This window comes from Malaclemys terrapin, chromosome 17, assembly GCF_027887155.1.
Source record: "Malaclemys terrapin pileata isolate rMalTer1 chromosome 17, rMalTer1.hap1, whole genome shotgun sequence".
Taxonomy (NCBI): Eukaryota; Metazoa; Chordata; order Testudines; family Emydidae; genus Malaclemys; species Malaclemys terrapin.
This window is the reverse complement of record NC_071521.1, coordinates 23,334,528-23,351,101: the sequence shown is the minus strand read 5'-3', so window position 1 is coordinate 23,351,101 and position 16,574 is coordinate 23,334,528. Positions and strand designations below refer to the sequence as shown.

The 16,574-nt window shown below is 53.0% G+C and overlaps 2 protein-coding genes across 8 annotated transcripts in view; both read right to left on the bottom strand.

Annotated features, from left to right (window-relative positions):
- Positions 1-2,770: 2,770 nt before the first annotated feature.
- On the bottom strand, positions 2,771-11,790 carry HDHD3 (haloacid dehalogenase like hydrolase domain containing 3). 4 transcript variants are annotated; one of them, XM_054007386.1, is made up of 2 exons: positions 11,195-11,790; positions 2,771-3,804 (listed from the first exon to the last, which is right to left on the bottom strand). In XM_054007386.1, the coding sequence occupies exon 2, from the start codon at positions 3,771-3,773 to the stop codon at positions 3,051-3,053; it is 723 nt and encodes a 240-aa protein (XP_053863361.1). In that variant the 5' UTR covers positions 3,774-3,804; positions 11,195-11,790; the 3' UTR covers positions 2,771-3,050. The 4 variants fall into 4 exon arrangements, with proteins under 4 accessions (XP_053863361.1, XP_053863360.1, XP_053863359.1 ...); XM_054007385.1 differs by lacking the exon at positions 11,195-11,790 and adding an exon at positions 8,724-8,782; XM_054007384.1 differs by lacking the exon at positions 11,195-11,790 and adding an exon at positions 8,107-8,699.
- A 1,309-nt stretch (positions 11,791-13,099) lies between these two features.
- Positions 13,100-16,574, bottom strand: part of ALAD (aminolevulinate dehydratase) — a 36,737-nt gene continuing 33,262 nt past the window's right edge. For all 4 annotated transcript variants that reach the window (XM_054007127.1, XM_054007125.1, XM_054007128.1 and 1 more), the window contains one exon: positions 13,100-14,384. In XM_054007127.1, the coding sequence (XP_053863102.1) occupies positions 14,317-14,384 (68 nt within the window). In that variant the 3' untranslated portion in view covers positions 13,100-14,316. The remainder of the gene's footprint in view (positions 14,385-16,574) is intronic.

Sequence of the window (16,574 nt, the reverse complement as noted above, 5' to 3'; positions counted from 1 at the left end):
CTACAGGATCGGCTCACTGGCCCGTCTTGTCGCATAGTCAGCCTCTGCCTGTAGCCAAGCCCTGAAGCTTCAGAAGTGGAAACTGCCCATAATGCATTTGGCCAACTGCACAACACTGCACTTAGAGGGGAATAAGCCATCCTTCCTGACCCTTGCGAGAAATCATCTTGTGCCTTGAAGCATGAGAGCTGATGACCCTGAGCTTAGCCTGCAAAACTGCAACCGTTTATTGGTCACAGAGTTATGCAGTTCTTTAACACTCCAGGATTTGCCATCTTGTCCTGCTGCCTGAACTGCATCAAATTTTACTTTGGCCTAATCCCTTTGACAACGCTCCATTGACAGTGTTGTCAGTTGTTGGCTGTGTGTGTGTTCTCTCAGCATTCTGCACCAGATCTGACCAGGTAGCTGATACAGCAGACCTTGATTGAAGTGCCCAAGACCACCACAGACTTGGTTTGGTGGCAAAGGCACTTGGACAGGTTTATTGTTAATGAAGCATGGTCCTAGTGGCTGGTAGAGTCTGTGAGGACACACACGTATGCCTATTGTAATGGACTCAGCTCAGTGAGTGGTGGGACCTTCTACTCCCCCGAGGCCGGATAAAACACTGCTCCTGCAACCCCTCATTTATACACCGACACAAACAAGTTACATATTGCGCCCCTGACGTGGTTAGTTACCACCCTTTACCTTGTACCTGCTGGTTCAAACAAAACATTTTCATCTGTCAGCCTAAGCCTGTCCTTCCGTCCTTGTTTCACTTGGGGTCGGTGTGTTCCTGTTTCATCTCCCAGCATTATGTTTACGTCTGGAATGTGCGTCCATCGATACCCTGTGCCTAGCACTTCTTGGGCGTGCCGGTGTGTTTTGCCAAGGTCGTGTATCGGACAGTTAACCTGCAACCAGGCATCTGCTGTGTAACAGGGCCTGCCTTTGGCTCATAGCCTGATGCTTGCTAACTTCACTTTATAGCAGCAGGGCCTAACTTTTGCTCACTTCAGTTCAGGCCTTAGGCCTTGTATCAGGCCCATGCTTTGGGCTCTCTTTCTACTACATGCAGCAGTTATCTCTACTGAGAGCCGAAGCCTTATATACAGTGCGGCTGCTGCAGCTAATGTGGCCATGGGGCTCCAGGAACATCTGGCTACTTCGGGGGGCTAGTTATACTGGACAGAAAAGAGGTGCCCTACACGGAAGCCTCAATTTCCACCACTAGCCTGGAGGCAGAAACTCAACACTGGCATGTGCAATCTGCTCAGCCTTGATGGGAACGTGCAGTGGTTACAGCCCTAGCCCAAGCCATGTGATTCTGACTGTGCGACACACTGGGATGAGTCCTGTAATAGCTCTGTGCCTCAGTTTCCCCTCTGTAACATGGGGTTGCCCTGCCAGACCTCAGAGGGGAGTGGCGAGGCTCAATTCATGGCTGCGCAAGAGGTGCGCAGAGTCTACCAAACTGAGCGCCATAGAAAAGCCTGTCGATAATACTACGTACAATCTGGTTCATTTGTTGGGGTGGGTTCAGTGACAAGGGGCTTTAGAAATGAGGGCGTGACCCAGGTTAGAAGTAGGGACCCTGGTCTGGGCTGGTTTCTCCCCTTTTTAAACATAAGTAGCTTGATTTTTAACTCCCTGAATGTTGCACGCTCCGGGCTTGTCTAGACGACCACTTAGTTTGCAGCAAGCTGGGCTGTGCGTTTAGTTTGCCATGCACTAAAGTGCACTTTGATCTGCTGCTGTTTCCAAATGGATCAGCAACAGGGTCTACACGGCCAGTTAGCACGTGGCAGGGTAGCGCGGGGTAAACTTACAGCCCAGCCTGCTGCACGCGAGCTGTCTAGGCAAGCTCTTGGGCTGCTTTTCACAGCACTCTGCTGGGGCACTGCCACACAGCTGCAAGTCCAGGCACTGGGAGCAGTGCAGTGATCACTGCGCAGCACTGCAAAAGGCACCTGCTGAGGTTTGGGCAGCGAAAGGGCCATTGGCTAGTTTCTCTTGCCAGCCAAGCTCCCATCAGCCTCTGGGAAGCAGTGAGTGCCCGAGTGCTGGGCTGCTCTGGTTTCCAATGCTCCCTCTATGCTGCCCACCAGTGGGTTCTGCTAAAATCCTGACTTGGAGCAGAGTCGTCAGCATCCCCAGGCCCAGTCTTTGCATAATGGCAAGGGGGGAAATCCCATGGGATCCCCTGCCAGCAACAGGGCCCCTAGTGATGTGCCAGCTTCTACAAGAGCAGACCCTGGCAGAGGTCCCATGCAGAGAGCGCCTGTGGTGAGAGGCTGCAGGGGTGGGCAGTGGCTGCCTTACAGGCCAGAGCAACCCAAGAAGGGAGGGGGTGCTGGCTGGCAAAAGGCTATTGTCAGGTCAAGGGGATCCACTGAGGTCAGCACAGCACCAGTGTTCCTCGCTGGCAGAACCACACAGTGCAGCAGGCCCAGGCTGGCAGGGAGCTAGGCCAGCCAGTTGTACCAGTGCGGGGAATGAACCTGGCCCAGAGAAGGGATTTCTGCTTCTGGCTTTGTCTGTTCATTCAAGTGTGCAAGCAATGCTGTCTTTCCTTGCACTAGGAGGGGTTAACACCTGGGCTCAGAGCTGCAATGGACGGGACACTAGGGGACACTCTGGAGATGCAAGTTCTGATCTCCACCCTGCCGTGCCGGGTGACCTTAGCCATCATCCCTCGGTCCCCCCTGTAAAATGATGATAATGGCACTAATCCCCCTTCTGTTAGGTGCTTTGAGAGCTATGGAAGAAAGGGGAAGAGAAGTGCTGAGTATCTGTAGCAGTTTATTGTATTGGATGACTAATGTACTGTTGTGGATGGTGCTAGCAAGTATTTCTCACTGAGTTCAGCGGGGTTTGCTTCCCCCCCCCCTCTCTATAGCAGGACATGCAGATACTCTTTAGAACCTGATTCACCTGGTGGAGAACCAAATCCTCTCCCTTCCCCTCCCCCGGTCCCAACACAACTGGTCCCTCTTTTTAGCGACGAGGTGTAAGGAATCTGTTTTGTCCCTGGTGATCTCTGCGGAGAGGCGAGGGATTCACCGTTAACCCTTCTCGATAACAGACAGCAAGTGGGTAAGTGAAGGCAGGACGTGCTGCTTTGGTACCTGTAGCTCCCAATTGTTTGCACACCCAGCCCTCGTGAGCAGGAAGCTGTGCATGCCCACATCTCTGGCTGCCCTATAATCCCTCACATAATTGTCCCCCACGTGAGCTGCCTGATGTGGGGCTACCCCAGAAATGTGCAGCGCCTTCTGAAAGATCCGCTGGTCTGGCTTGGCAAAGCCAGCCTCCTCCGAGGTCAAGACAAATTCAAAATGGTGCCTGAGGTTGCAGTGAGACAGAATCTTCTCGAGCCTCTTGTCGAAGTTGGAGATTACGGCCATACGGATGCCCAGCTGGTGGCACTGCCTCAGAGTCTCCCTGGCGCCTGGTAACAACTCCCAGTTCTGTGCACTGCAGAACTCCTGATAGAGACTTTCTGCAATGGTGGCGAGGAGCCTGTCTTCATGGACACCAGCGAGTCTGAAAGTCTGTTTGACAACATCAGCCCACCACTGCTTGGAGCTTAGCCCTTGGCTCAGGCCATAGTTGGGGAAGTGCTTGCTCTGGGTTTTGTATGCCTGATGGAAAGACTTATTGAGAGCCTCAGGCTGTACATGAACTTCGTGAACTCGGGCCGCAGCAGAGTAATTCTCTCCTACTGGGTGCCGGAGCCGTAGCAGCGTGTCCTTCACGTCCCACGTTAAGAGCCGGAGCTGAAGCATTGCTTCATCGAGGCTGAGGAGCGAGGAGAACCTAGAACACCAAATCAAGGGATAAGGATCAGACAAGCTGTAGACCCAACCCTCTTCTAGGTCCGATGCCAACAGAACACTTCGCGTGGGGCAGTGAGGGACTCAAGCAATTGATAATGGCACTGGAGCTTTTCAACCTGGGGTAGCTTCACAGCACCTGTGGCTCATGGGTTCAAATTCCTCCCGGGCCTGCGATGAATGAAAATGGTTTCTATCTGATGGCTGTTCTGTAGCTGGTCTCAGGCCAGTTCTGCCGGATCTGTATCCATGTCACAAACCCACCATTAGCACTGACGGGCCCTTCTCAGCCACAGAAGTGGTCCCCCCAGGTTTCAGTAGAGGCACAATGGCAGAGCAGAGCAGGAAAGCTTGCCCTCATAGTTGCTATGCTGTGGATACAGAGAGGCCCTCACTGCCACCGCAGTGAAGTCAGTACTGGCACCAGTACTTCAGTCACTCAAAATCTGTACAAACCCCTCATGTCTAAAATGATTTACTTCATTATGTTACCATGTTAGATACAGGTTGTCAGTGAAGACCCTGTAGATCCTAGACTGCAGGACTTTGCACCTCTCTGTTTGCAGGAGAAACTGAAACTGCCAATCTTATACCATTTGTATTTGACTTTCATTTGTATTTCTTAACATGAAATGACAAAGTTGACCAGTATCCACAGACACTGGGTAGGGAAATTAATGCAAGAGAAATAAATGGGGAGCAAGATAACCTATTTAAGACTACCAGCCTTCTGTAATGAATTAGAACTCTCTTGCTCTTAAAAAGGTTACAATTCAATTTTACACCTGGGGGAATTCTGCGCAAAAAAATTAAAAATTCTTCACCAAAAATAAAAAATTCTGCGCACAATATTTTAAAATTCTACATATAATCTGCAATATAATCACACCAGTTTCAATTATTTTGGTAATTTATTTAAACTACAATACAAAAGATGGAGAATGGGAGTGGGCAGCATTGGAGAAAATCCCCAACCCCCTCTGTCTAATAGTAATGTAGCTAGTTAATAGTCAACACATATATGCAGCCGTATGCTCACGTTACATCATAGGCAACTGAAGAGCAAGTGAGGGCTGGGGAGTCAAAGTCACAATTTCTATTGGCTACTGAGCATCTCCAGAAAGGTCAGTAGCAAACAGTTCATGGAGCACATTGTGATAGGAAAATTTTTCAGCCCAAAAATTTAGATCAGTTCTAATCACTGAAGCACCATAAGCATTTATAAGCCATACTTTTCTTTACAGCACTCTGACAATGTAAAGAGCCTTACAACTTTAACACCTGTTTTACACTCCTGGGAAAATTCACTAAGCAGGCGGCCTGCTACGTTCTGCTCTGCCTGAGGGGACAGAGCCTGCCCCATGCCTACCTCCGCAGAAACACCTCGAAGCCCTGCCCTTCCACGCTGGGTGGGCCACAATAGCTAGTGAGAGAGAGAGAGAGTCACTCTCTCGCACACACGTCCAGCCCCTCCACGGCAGCTCCAGTTGCCCAAACCAAGGTGCCTGTGCTGCCAGGGAGGGACGTGTGATCAGTCTTGCAGCTTTCCTTTGCTTCCCCATCAGAAGTCATTTTTCTGTGGGGAAACAAAGAAATCTGTGGGGGACATGAATTCTGCATGTGCACAGTGGCACAGAATTCCCCCAGAAGCAAAGTTTGTAATTTTGCAGTATAACAGAATGATATAATAAAACAATGGGTTTCTCTATAACGACATGAACTATTGTGCAATTAGCCTGTATGTGAGGTGGCAGGATTATTCAGCACCAAAATAATACTCTGGAAGGAACAGCAAGACCAGTTTAGCAGGAAACTGAAATCAGAGTTAGTGGCTAGGAATTCTCTCAACCTCAGACAAAATGCACACCCACACAGCAGCTGTCATGGAGAGAGTCTTGCAGTCTCTGCACTGAAGCCTGACTACAATTTAAGGGCAGAGTAGCACACACTTGGGATAAGAATCCATTTCCTTCTGCTGTATCAAGTGAGCAGTCTCAGAGGAGGAGGATGCACTGACAACTCTGATGAAGTCCTCTTGGCATGAGGCAGGTTCATGCAAAGGCAGCAGCAGTGGGAGTTCAGTGCTGGTCTCTCTGCTGAGGCTAGTGCCTAAGGACTGTGTCCAGAGGTGCTGGAACAATTTGTACAGTGGGGATGCTGAGAGCCATTGAACCAGACTGGAAACCCCTTCAAGCCAGGGGTGCGAAAGCACCCCCAGTACCTCTAGTTCCAGCACCTATGGTTGTGTCATAAAAACAGCCATACAGGGTTAAACCAAGGTCCACCTAGTCCAGTATCCTGTCATCCGTCAGTGGACAATGCCAGGTGCCCCAGAGGGAATGAACAGAGCAAGTAATCATCAAGTGATCCATCCCCTGTCATCCATTCCCAGCTTCTGGCAAACAGAGGCTAGGGACACCATCCCTACCCATCCTGGCTAATAGCCATTGATGGACCTATCCTCCATGAATTTATCTAGCTCTTTTTTTAACCTTGTTCTAGTCTTGGCCTTCACAACATCCTCTGGCAAGGAGTTCCACAGATTGACTGTGCGTTGTATGAAGAAATACTGCCTTTTGTTTGTTTTAAACCTGCTGCCTATTAATAGCATTTGGTGACTCCTAGTTCTTGTGTTATGAGAAGGAGTAAATAATATTTCCTTATTTATTTTCTCCACGCCATTCATGATTTTATAGACCTCTATCATACCCCCCCTTAATCGCCTCTTTTCCCAGCTGAAAAGTCCCAGTCTTATTAATCTCTCCTCATATGGAAGCTGTTCCATACCCTGAATAATTTTTGTTGCCCTTCTCTGAATCTTTTCCAATTCCAATATATCTTTTTTGAGATGGGGCGACCACATTCAAGATGTGGGCGTACCAGGGATTTATATAGAGGCAATATGATATTTTCAGTCTTCTTATTTATCCCCTTCTTAATGATTCCCAACATTCTGTTTACTTTTTTGACCGCCACTGCACATTGAGTGGATGTTTTCAGAGAACTATCCACACTGACGCCACACTTTCTTTCTTGAGTGGTAACAGCTAATTTAGGACCCCATCATTTTATATGTATAGTTGGGATTATGTTTTCCAGTGTGCATCACTTTGCATTTATCAACATTTCATCTGCCATTTTGTTGCCCAGTCACCCAGTTTTGTGAGATCCTTGGGTTCTTTATAAAAACAACAAGGAGTCTGGTGGCACCTTAAAGACTAACAGATTTATTTGGGCATAAGCTTTCGTGAGTAAAAACCTCACTTCTTCGGATGCATAGAGTGAAAGTTACAGATGCAGGCATTATATACTGACACATGGAGAGCAGGGAGTTACTTCACAAGTGGAGAACCAGTGTTGACAGGGCCAATTCAATCAGGGTGGATGTAGTCCACTCCCAATAATAGATGAGGAGGTGTCAATTCCAGGAGAGGAAAAGCTGCTTCTGTAGTGAGCCAGCCACTCCCAGAATACTTTATGAATATGAATACTTAAGCCCCTTCATTTTCAGTTTAAACTGATTTTTACCAAAAAAAATCCTGGGTTCTACAAAAAATATTATTTTTTTTCTGATTTCACCCTACTTTTGTAACATTCGAATATATAAAAATACCTTGTTTTATTAGGAAAACACAAGACATTGCATGAGATATATGTATTATGATCATACATTAGTCTGTATATGCAAAGCTGCCTGTTGAAGGAAGGCTATGTATTAGTCTAGAGATACACACAATAAACCAACAGGCAGGCTTGCAAACTCTGAAGTGCATGTGCATCTGAACGTACTGATGAATCTCACACCGATCACGTACACATTTCAAAGCTGTAAGCAGATAATGGTTTAAAGATTTGACACACTAAAATGGGAAGAAAACAAAAATCTGCATCAGAATACATTTCAGAACCCAAGGCAGTAGTTGAAAGTTAAAAAACAAACAAACAAACAAAAAACAGGAGAAAAGGATGAAGTTGAGTGTATGCGCTGCAAATGGTGTGACCCAGTTATTAAATGTAACTAGTTATAGGCTAATAGTTCTCAGTCTACAACAGTAAAGTGTTCATTCACCTGAAAAGTTTTATTGGGGGATTAGAGAGCTATTGTTTTCTTAAACTCAGAGGTGGCCTGTTTTGGTTTCTGTTTTAGTTCTGCAGCAAACCACATTGATGAAGGGAATTCAAACCATTAATCTACTGAATACTTCCCCACCCCCCCTCTTTCCGGCCACAAAAATAAACCCGGATATTTAGCCAGAAAAATTATATTTTTTGCACTGATATTCACCTGTTTTTGTTGTGGTGGTAAACACTGATAACTTCCCAGGAAAATCCAATCCAACCTGAAAAGGCCGGGCCCGGAATATGTAGCTGGAGCGGGCGAGCCAGCTGGAGGGGGGTAGTTTTGGGGGCGCTGTCCTGAGTCTCCCAGCTCATGTCACAGAGGGCACCAAACACCCATCGGTGGGCAAAGGGTTTGGCTCGCTCCGCTCCTGATTCGGTTTAGATTTGACCAGGCGCTAATGGCCGTTACCGGCCCCGGCCCCGTTTCCACTGTTTGGGTTGAAAGCGAAGGGACACGAATTTCCCCCTTTGTCAAACCCCTCTGGGTTCCCGGGACCAGGCGGCGGGAAGTGCCCGGGGGCTCCGGGCTGCCGTGGGCACAGCGCTGCCCAGAACCGGGCCCGCAGCGCACGGGGGGCCGGGGCCGGTCCCGCTCTCGGACCCCGGCTGCGCAGCGCCCTGCGGGGAGCGGGGGGAGCGGCGGGGCCTGGCCGGAGCGCGGCCCGCGGGCAGGGCGGGAGCTGGCCGGGAGCCCCGCCACAGGAGGCGGCGCCGTGCCGGGATCGCTCCGGAGGAGTCTCCGGCCAGAGCCAGGCCGGGCCCGGCCCGTCCGCCACTTACCTTGTGCTGCCGAGCTGAGACCCGCCGGGAGCGGCACCAGCTCGGGCCGCCGCAGCAGCGTCCCGCCCCAGCCCGCCCCGCCTGCTGTAGGGTACAGCCCCCCCGCCCCCATCGGCCATGGGGTGCAGCCCCCCCGCCCCCGCCTGCTGTAGGGTACAGCCCCCCCCCGACCCCATCGGCCATGGGGTGCAGCCCCCCCGCCCCCGCCTGCTGTAGGGTACAGCCCCCCCCCGACCCCATCGGCCATGGGGTGCAGCCCCCCCGCCCCCGCCTGCTGTAGGGTACAGCCCCCCCCCGACCCCATCGGCCATGGGGTGCAGCCCCCCCGCCCCCGCCTGCTGTAGGGTACAGCCCCCCCCCGACCCCCATCGGCCATGGGGTGCAGCCCCCCCCGCCCCCGCCTGCTGTAGGGTACAGCCCCCCCCCGACCCCCATCGGCCATGGGGTGCAGCCCCCCCGCCCCCGCCTGCTGTAGGGTACAGCCCCCCCCCGACCCCCATCGGCCATGGGGTGCAGCCCCCCCGCCCCCGCCTGCTGTAGGGTACAGCCCCCCCCCGACCCCCATCGGCCATGGGGTGCAGCCCCCCCGCCCCCGCCTGCTGTAGGGTACAGCCCCCCCCCGACCCCATCGGCCATGGGGTGCAGCCCCCCCGCCCCCGCCTGCTGTAGGGTACAGCCCCCCCCGACCCCCATCGGCCATGGGGTGCAGCCCCCCCGCCCCCGCCTGCTGTAGGGTACAGCCCCCCCCGACCCCCATCGGCCATGGGGTGCAGCCCCCCCGCCCCCGCCTGCTGTAGGGTACAGCCCCCCCCGACCCCCATCGGCCATGGGGTGCAGCCCCCCCGCCCCCGCCTGCTGTAGGGTACAGCCCCCCCCGACCCCCATCGGCCATGGGGTGCAGCCCCCCCGCCCCCGCCTGCTGTAGGGTACAGCCCCCCCGACCCCCATCGGCCATGGGGTGCAGCCCCCCCCGCCCCCGCCTGCTGTAGGGTACAGCCCCCCCCCGACCCCATCGGCCATGGGGTGCAGCCCCCCCCGCCCCCGCCTGCTGTAGGGTACAGCCCCCCCCCGACCCCCATCGGCCATGGGGTGCAGCCCCCCCGCCCCCGCCTGCTGTAGGGTACAGCCCCCCCCGACCCCATCGGCCATGGGGTGCAGCCCCCCCGCCCCCGCCTGCTGTAGGGTACAGCCCCCCCCCGACCCCCATCGGCCATGGGGTGCAGCCCCCCCGCCCCCGCCTGCTGTAGGGTACAGCCCCCCCCGACCCCATCGGCCATGGGGTGCAGCCCCCCCGCCCCCGCCTGCTGTAGGGTACAGCCCCCCCCGACCCCATCGGCCATGGGGTGCAGCCCCCCCCGCCCCCGCCTGCTGTAGGGTACAGCCCCCCCCCGACCCCCATCGGCCATGGGGTGCAGCCCCCCCGCCCCCGCCTGCTGTAGGGTACAGCCCCCCCCGACCCCCATCGGCCATGGGGTGCAGCCCCCCCGCCCCCGCCTGCTGTAGGGTACAGCCCCCCCCGACCCCCATCGGCCATGGGGTGCAGCCCCCCCGCCCCCGCCTGCTGTAGGGTACAGCCCCCCCGACCCCCATCGGCCATGGGGTGCAGCCCTCCCGCCCCCGCCTGCTGTAGGGTACAGCCCCCCCCGACCCCCATCGGCCATGGGGTGCAGCCCCCCCCGCCCCCGCCTGCTGTAGGGTACAGCCCCCCCCGACCCCCATCGGCCATGGGGTGCAGCCCCCCCCGCCTGCTGTAGGGTACAGCCCCCCCGACCCCCATCGGCCATGGGGTGCAGCCCCCCCCGCCCCCGCCTGCTGTAGGGTACAGCCCCCCCCGACCCCCATCGGCCATGGGGTGCAGCCCCCCCCGCCTGCTGTAGGGTACAGCCCCCCCGACCCCCATCGGCCATGGGGTGCAGCCCCCCCCGCCCCCGCCTGCTGTAGGGTACAGCCCCCCCGCCCCCATCGGCCATGGGGTGCAGCCCCCCCCGCCCCCGCCTGCTGTAGGGTACAGCCCCCCCGCCCCCATCGGCCATGGGGTGCAGCCCCCCCGCCCCCGCCTGCTGTAGGGTACAGCCCCCCCCGCCCCCATCGGCCATGGGGTGCAGCCCCCCCCGCCCCCGCCTGCTGTAGGGTACAGCCCCCCCGACCCCCCCATCGGCCATGGGGTGCAGCCCCCCCCGCCCCCGCCTGCTGTAGGGTGCAGCCCCCCCCGCTGTAGGGTACAGCCTCCCTGCCCCCATCGGCCATGGGGTGCAGCCCCCCCCACCCGCTGTAGGGTACAGCCCCCCTGACCCTCCCGTCGGCCATGGGGTGCAGCCCCCCCGCCTGCTGTAGGGTACAGCCCCCCACACCCTGACCTCCCACCAGCTGTAAGGTACAGCCCCCCCAGATCCCCCAACTGGCTATGAGCTACAGCCCCCCCATCTCCCACCAGCTGTGGGGTACAACCCCATGGATTGATATTCACTTACACAGCTGATGGGTCTAACTCTTTATTAAGGCAAAACACTCAGCAAGCAGTGATCTGTTGAGGGAGATGCTCATCCGGACCATCTCATCAGTCACCTCCAGCACCAGGCAACACTGCTTTAACCTCCCTAGGTTACACAAATGGACCTGTAACTTTGTGTTATCTGCTCTCATACCCATGGATTAGTCTCCCATCTCCAGCTTAGCTCTCCTCCAGCCACTACAGCTCTCGCGGTAGTTCAAACCAGTCTCTTCCAGCTTTTCAGTGACTTTTATTTTTCTCAGACATGGTTATTCCGCAGTGTTGTACACACACACACACACACCCTGTTCTCCTGTTAAACGTGATCAGAACAGACCCCTAGAATTCACAGCAGGATTCTATCAGGCCTAAATATGACTTCATCCCATAGACCATGGGGTACAGTCCCCGTCCCCCCAAGCCATGAGGTAGAGCTCTCACCCCCTCACAAGCTGTAGGGCATTGGGAAGATTGGCCTGCAGCAGTGAAAGTAGCACACTACCAAGTATCAGGGGGTAGCCGTGTTAGTCTGTATCTACAAAAACAACAAGGAGTCTGGTGGCACCTTAAAGACTAACAGATTTATTTGGGCATAAGCTTTCGTGAGTTAAAACCTCACTTCTTCGGATGCATAGAGTGAAAGTTACAGTCACTCTATGCATCCGAAGAAGTGAGGTTTTAACTCACGAAAGCTTATGCCCAAATAAATCTGTTAGTCTTTAAGGTGCCACCAGACTCCTTGTTGTTTTTGTAGCACACTACCATAATCCCTTAGAAAGTGTAATCCTCCGAGTGACCAATCTATAGGGCTCCCCCATAGCAACTGAGCGTCTCACCCACACCAGTGTATTCACCCTTACAAAACTGGAGCGCTCAGCTCTGAAACAGGAATGGCAACGTCTTTCCCAGGACTTCAGGTGACCAGGTGTCCCATTTTTAAAGGGACAATTCCATTTTTGGGGACTTTGTCTTCTATAGGCACCTATTACCTATCACCCCCGTCCTGGTTTTTCAGTTGCTATCTGGTCACCCTACCAGGACTCTACGTCTTATCCTTGAACAAGTTCCCTTTCCCTCCAGAGGGCATTGCTGCTCTGCCCTCCCACTGCTCTTGCCCCTTTCCCTTCTTCCTATCATTAGGGTTGGCCTTGTCTTCCTCTAGTTGCTCATCTGTGCAAACCATCAAGGGGAAGAGAGGCTTGTAAGGTAAACTACACCCAATCTGCCAGCAACACCCTATGTTTCTTTGTAGTCTGTAAACTCAGCTGAGGACGGGCCTGTCCTTTTCTTGGGAAGGATACAATCTGTCAAGCTAACAGACCTGCTTCATGAGTCAGAGAAACAGGGAATGCCGTTGGTGTGACTGTGCCTCCAGGGAAGATCACAGATCTACGCATACTAGCCCAGCTTCTTCTACAGAGGAGTCAGGCTCTTCCCCACCCCCAAAATTACGGCAATGCAGATTGAAAAGAAATCCCTCTGTTGCCCAGAGGAGAGTGCTGGCCACTTCAAGAAGGTGCAGTGGGGTTCCCTCCACCCTCTTCCTTACCATCATCATCAAGTTACCTGGGTTGTAGACTTGTGGTTTTTTGTTTTTTTATTTTCAGCTGAACTCACTCCAGGCACTGAAGAATATCAGAGGCTGCTGCTAAGACTACCAAAGCAGAGGAGCTCTAGCAATTAATCTAAACCATCTAGACTTCATAATAGCCTGATCAACTTAAGAACCATGATACAAATTAAAGTTCTCAGCTATGTTATTAACACCACGTTAGACTGTTAGGGTGAAGTCATTTTAACATGTGCATTGGACAGCAGAGCCAGTTGGACGACTTTCACTGCCTGCTGCAATGCTGAGTTTGAAACACGGCACAGGAACAAGCAGTGGGTTAAAACAATTATTTTCATTGGAATTTTTAAAATAGGGAAACATTTCTAGTGCTCTTGGGTTTTAGAGCAAGATTATTTTGACAATACTTCTGTATAAGGTGACAGTATCCTATTAGGGAATCAAAGGGCCAGAGCTGAACTGCGAGTTGACAGAGCCAATGTGAGTGCTAGGAGCTGGTCTTCTGGGTGCTCAGAGCTAAAAGAACTCCTAGTAATGTTGGGCGGATGTCCAATGGCCCATTAGCAATCAGGACATTATACTTCTGAAGCCCTTATACTGCCTAGCCCCACCTGCCCTGTCGCCCTCGAGACAGCAGGGCCACAGCTCAGAACCAGGCCAATATTCTCTATTCTATGCAATAACAGGTTTAAGGCACAAGCGCGTGCGGAGGGGAACCCCCTCCCCCCTCCCTGAGGGCTCTGAAGCATCTTGGGGTATTTCTCCATATTAAAAAGTTTGAAACAGCGTGTTCACCAGAGGAAAGTGTTAGATGTCAGTGCAGTGTCTGGCTGACCAGCAAGGGAAGCCCTGCCTGCCTCTGCTGCTTCCCTGTTTGTGACCCAGACAGCGTTTCTGTGCAGAAAGCCCAACCAGGGGAGAGCAAAGCTCTGCTGGGGGCTGGAGCAAAGGAATTATGTCACTAGTGCACTGCAGGGAGAACATCTGCAGTGAACGTTCGAGACACCCCCAACGAACTAGCACTCCTGTGATCAATGTGCAGGTGAACTGCCCCACATCAGCCTTCCCCTGTGTTACCAACACCCCGGCTAGACCGAGAAGGACATCGGGGTAGAGGAATGGTCGGGAATGGGCGCTTCCTTTACGAAGAATCTCATAAAAATCGCCCATCCGGTGTCACACAGCGACACATTACAAGAAACCATCACACTAAGAAGGTGCCTCTCCAAGGGGGGTCGCTGGGGAGATCAGTTCTGGTCTAAGGCATTTTGCTGCCAGAGGAGGGTCTCAGCATTAAGCCCAGCTCTAAAATAACACTTTTTAAAAATTGCTCTCCCTTGGCTTCTTTGGGCTAAAGTCAGCTCTAGCGTAGGCAGGGGCAGCACCCCTGCAGCCAGTGGTGCTGGACCTGTTTACGCTGGGGCTGGATTCAGCCTTGTATCTCTAAGGCCCCAGAAAAATCCTCATTTTGCATTTCAGTCCTTTCCGATCCTCACAGGTTTCCTTCTGTGTGTTGCCTTCACTCAGGCACTTCACGCCTGATCCTCCTTCAGCCACTTCAGGAGCTGGGGCACGTAGTAGGTAATGATGATATCAGCTCCTGGAATGCAGCAGCAAGGAACGCGTGAGGAGCTGCTAGACGCCGTATCAAGCCAGCATTCCCATGCTCCACAAAGGGAGACAGTCCCACTCCATGCCAAGGAGCTACCATCCCTCCCTCCCTCCCACCAGCCAGCCCCCAGTGACTCTTAACATACAGCCTGTAGGCTGGGTCAGACCACAGTACTGTTTGTGTGGCCCACATGACATTCAGCTTCTCCAGAATCTCAGCTGTGTTCCTACGCCCCATGGCTGCTGAGAGAACCTTCTAACCATGCCCTGAGAGTGAACAAAGCAGGGATATCTGCCTGAGCCTGCAGACAGCCTGGAACAATGATTCTGAGGTACAACTCCCATGGCCCCGCATCACCGTGGGGAGCTTACAGTTCTGAGTGTATACCTCAACCCATGGACCAACATTCCAGTCAAGAACTCGCCCCTCTCCTCTGAGAGTTTTGGACACCTGCTCCGACATATTCCTTAACAAGCACCAGCCAGTGGGGAATTCCAGCTCCAAGAGGGGAGCCTGGTCTCATGTCAGATCGCAGCTGGGAGGACGGGGGATTCCACAGAGTCACAGCGGGACTGGACCTGGGTTCGTTGTCTCTCAGCTAAAGAGCTGGAGCCTGGGCTCTAAAACAGGAATCAACCCAGGCAAAGGGCTGCTGAGCTTGGGCCGTGTTTTCCCAGGAGGATACTGTGACGTTGCACTCTATATGGTTTTATGAAAGTATGCTGATGAGTATGAATATAATGTAACTGGAATATGCTTCATGCCAAAGGTCTCTTGTAAGGCATCATTACAAAGCTTATCATCTACTGAGTGTGATCATCCTATTTGTATAAATGTACCACTCTTGTATCTGAAACTAGAAATATGAAATATAACTCTGAGTCCTATTGTAATTATGCAAAGTGTGGGCCATTAATGATGGTTTGGAATCTTGATGGCTCCCATCAACCAGGACAATTGTCTGTAGATGGCTCTGTTTTACTTGTAAGTCTCCCTGTATACAAGTCTTACAGTGACATGTGATCATGTCACCTGAACTGGAATCCATCTTTAACCTGGTGCTTTTCCATTGAGATGGAGGGGGTGGGAACCCAGAGAGGGACAAAGGATTCCCGCCTTATGCAAAAGATATATAAGTGGGTGGAACAGAACAAAAGGGGAGCCATCATGAGACATCCCCTAGCTACCACCTGAGCTGGAACAAGGGCTGTACCAGGGGAAAGGATTGTGCCCAGACTAGGAAGGTGTCCAGTCTGTGAAAGAAACTTATTGAAACAACTCTAAGGGTGAGATCTTATCTGTATTCAGTTTTGTTACTGTATTAGACTCAGACTTGCGTGTTTTATTTTATTTTACTTAGTAATTCATTTTGTTCTGTCTGTTATTACTTGGAACCACTTAAATCCTACTTTCTGTATTTAATAAAATCACTTTTTACTTATTAATTAACCCAGAGTATGTATTAATACCTGGGGGGTGGGAAGGGGCAAACAACTGTGCATCTCTCTCTATCAGTGTTATAGAGGGCAAATAATTTATGAGTTTACCCTGTATAAGCTTCATACAGGATAAAACGGATTTATTTGGGGTTTGGACCCCATTGGGAGTTGGGCATCTGAGGGTTAAAAACATGAACACTTCTTAAGTTGCTTTCAGTTAAGTCTGCAGCTTTGGGGCACGTGGTTCAGACCCCGGGTCTGTGTTGGAGCAGACTGGGGTGTCCGGCTCAACAAGACAGGGTGCTGGAGTCCCAAGCTGGCAGGGAAAGCAGGGGCAGAAGTAGTCTTGGCAGTAGTCTAAGCCCCAGTGAATAGATTCCTATACAGCCCCTTTCATCCAATGGGCTCCCTGCAGCCTGGGGAAGGCGGAGACCCCTTTGCTAGACGAGAAGCCAGGAAGTGGCTGAGCTGGAGTAGAACCCAGGAGTCCAGGCTCCCAGGCCCCCTGTGTAACCACACTTCATGTTTCCTAAGGAGCCAGACAGAACTCTACTTGGATTGCTACCGAGCTGGCTGGAAAAGCACAGGCCGGGTGGGGCAGCGCTTGGTGCTTTAGAAATCGGCTTTGGTTAAAGGACTGAGGTGTTGGGAGTTGCACTGGGTCTGGCTCTGCATTCCAGGGTCAGCCTCCAGCACAGTCATGACTGTGACTGGTCCCGTAGTCTTGGGGGACTCCCAA

Excerpts from the sequence above, each read along its gene's own strand:
- HDHD3 (XM_054007384.1), bottom strand. The coding sequence starts at position 8,255 with ATGAGCTGGGAGACTCAGGACAGCGCCCCCAAAACTACCCCCCTCCAG. Across the intron at positions 3,805-8,106 it reads TACCACCACAACAAAAACAG|GTTCTCCTCGCTCCTCAGCC; the intron begins GTGAATATCAGT and ends TTGGTGTTCTAG.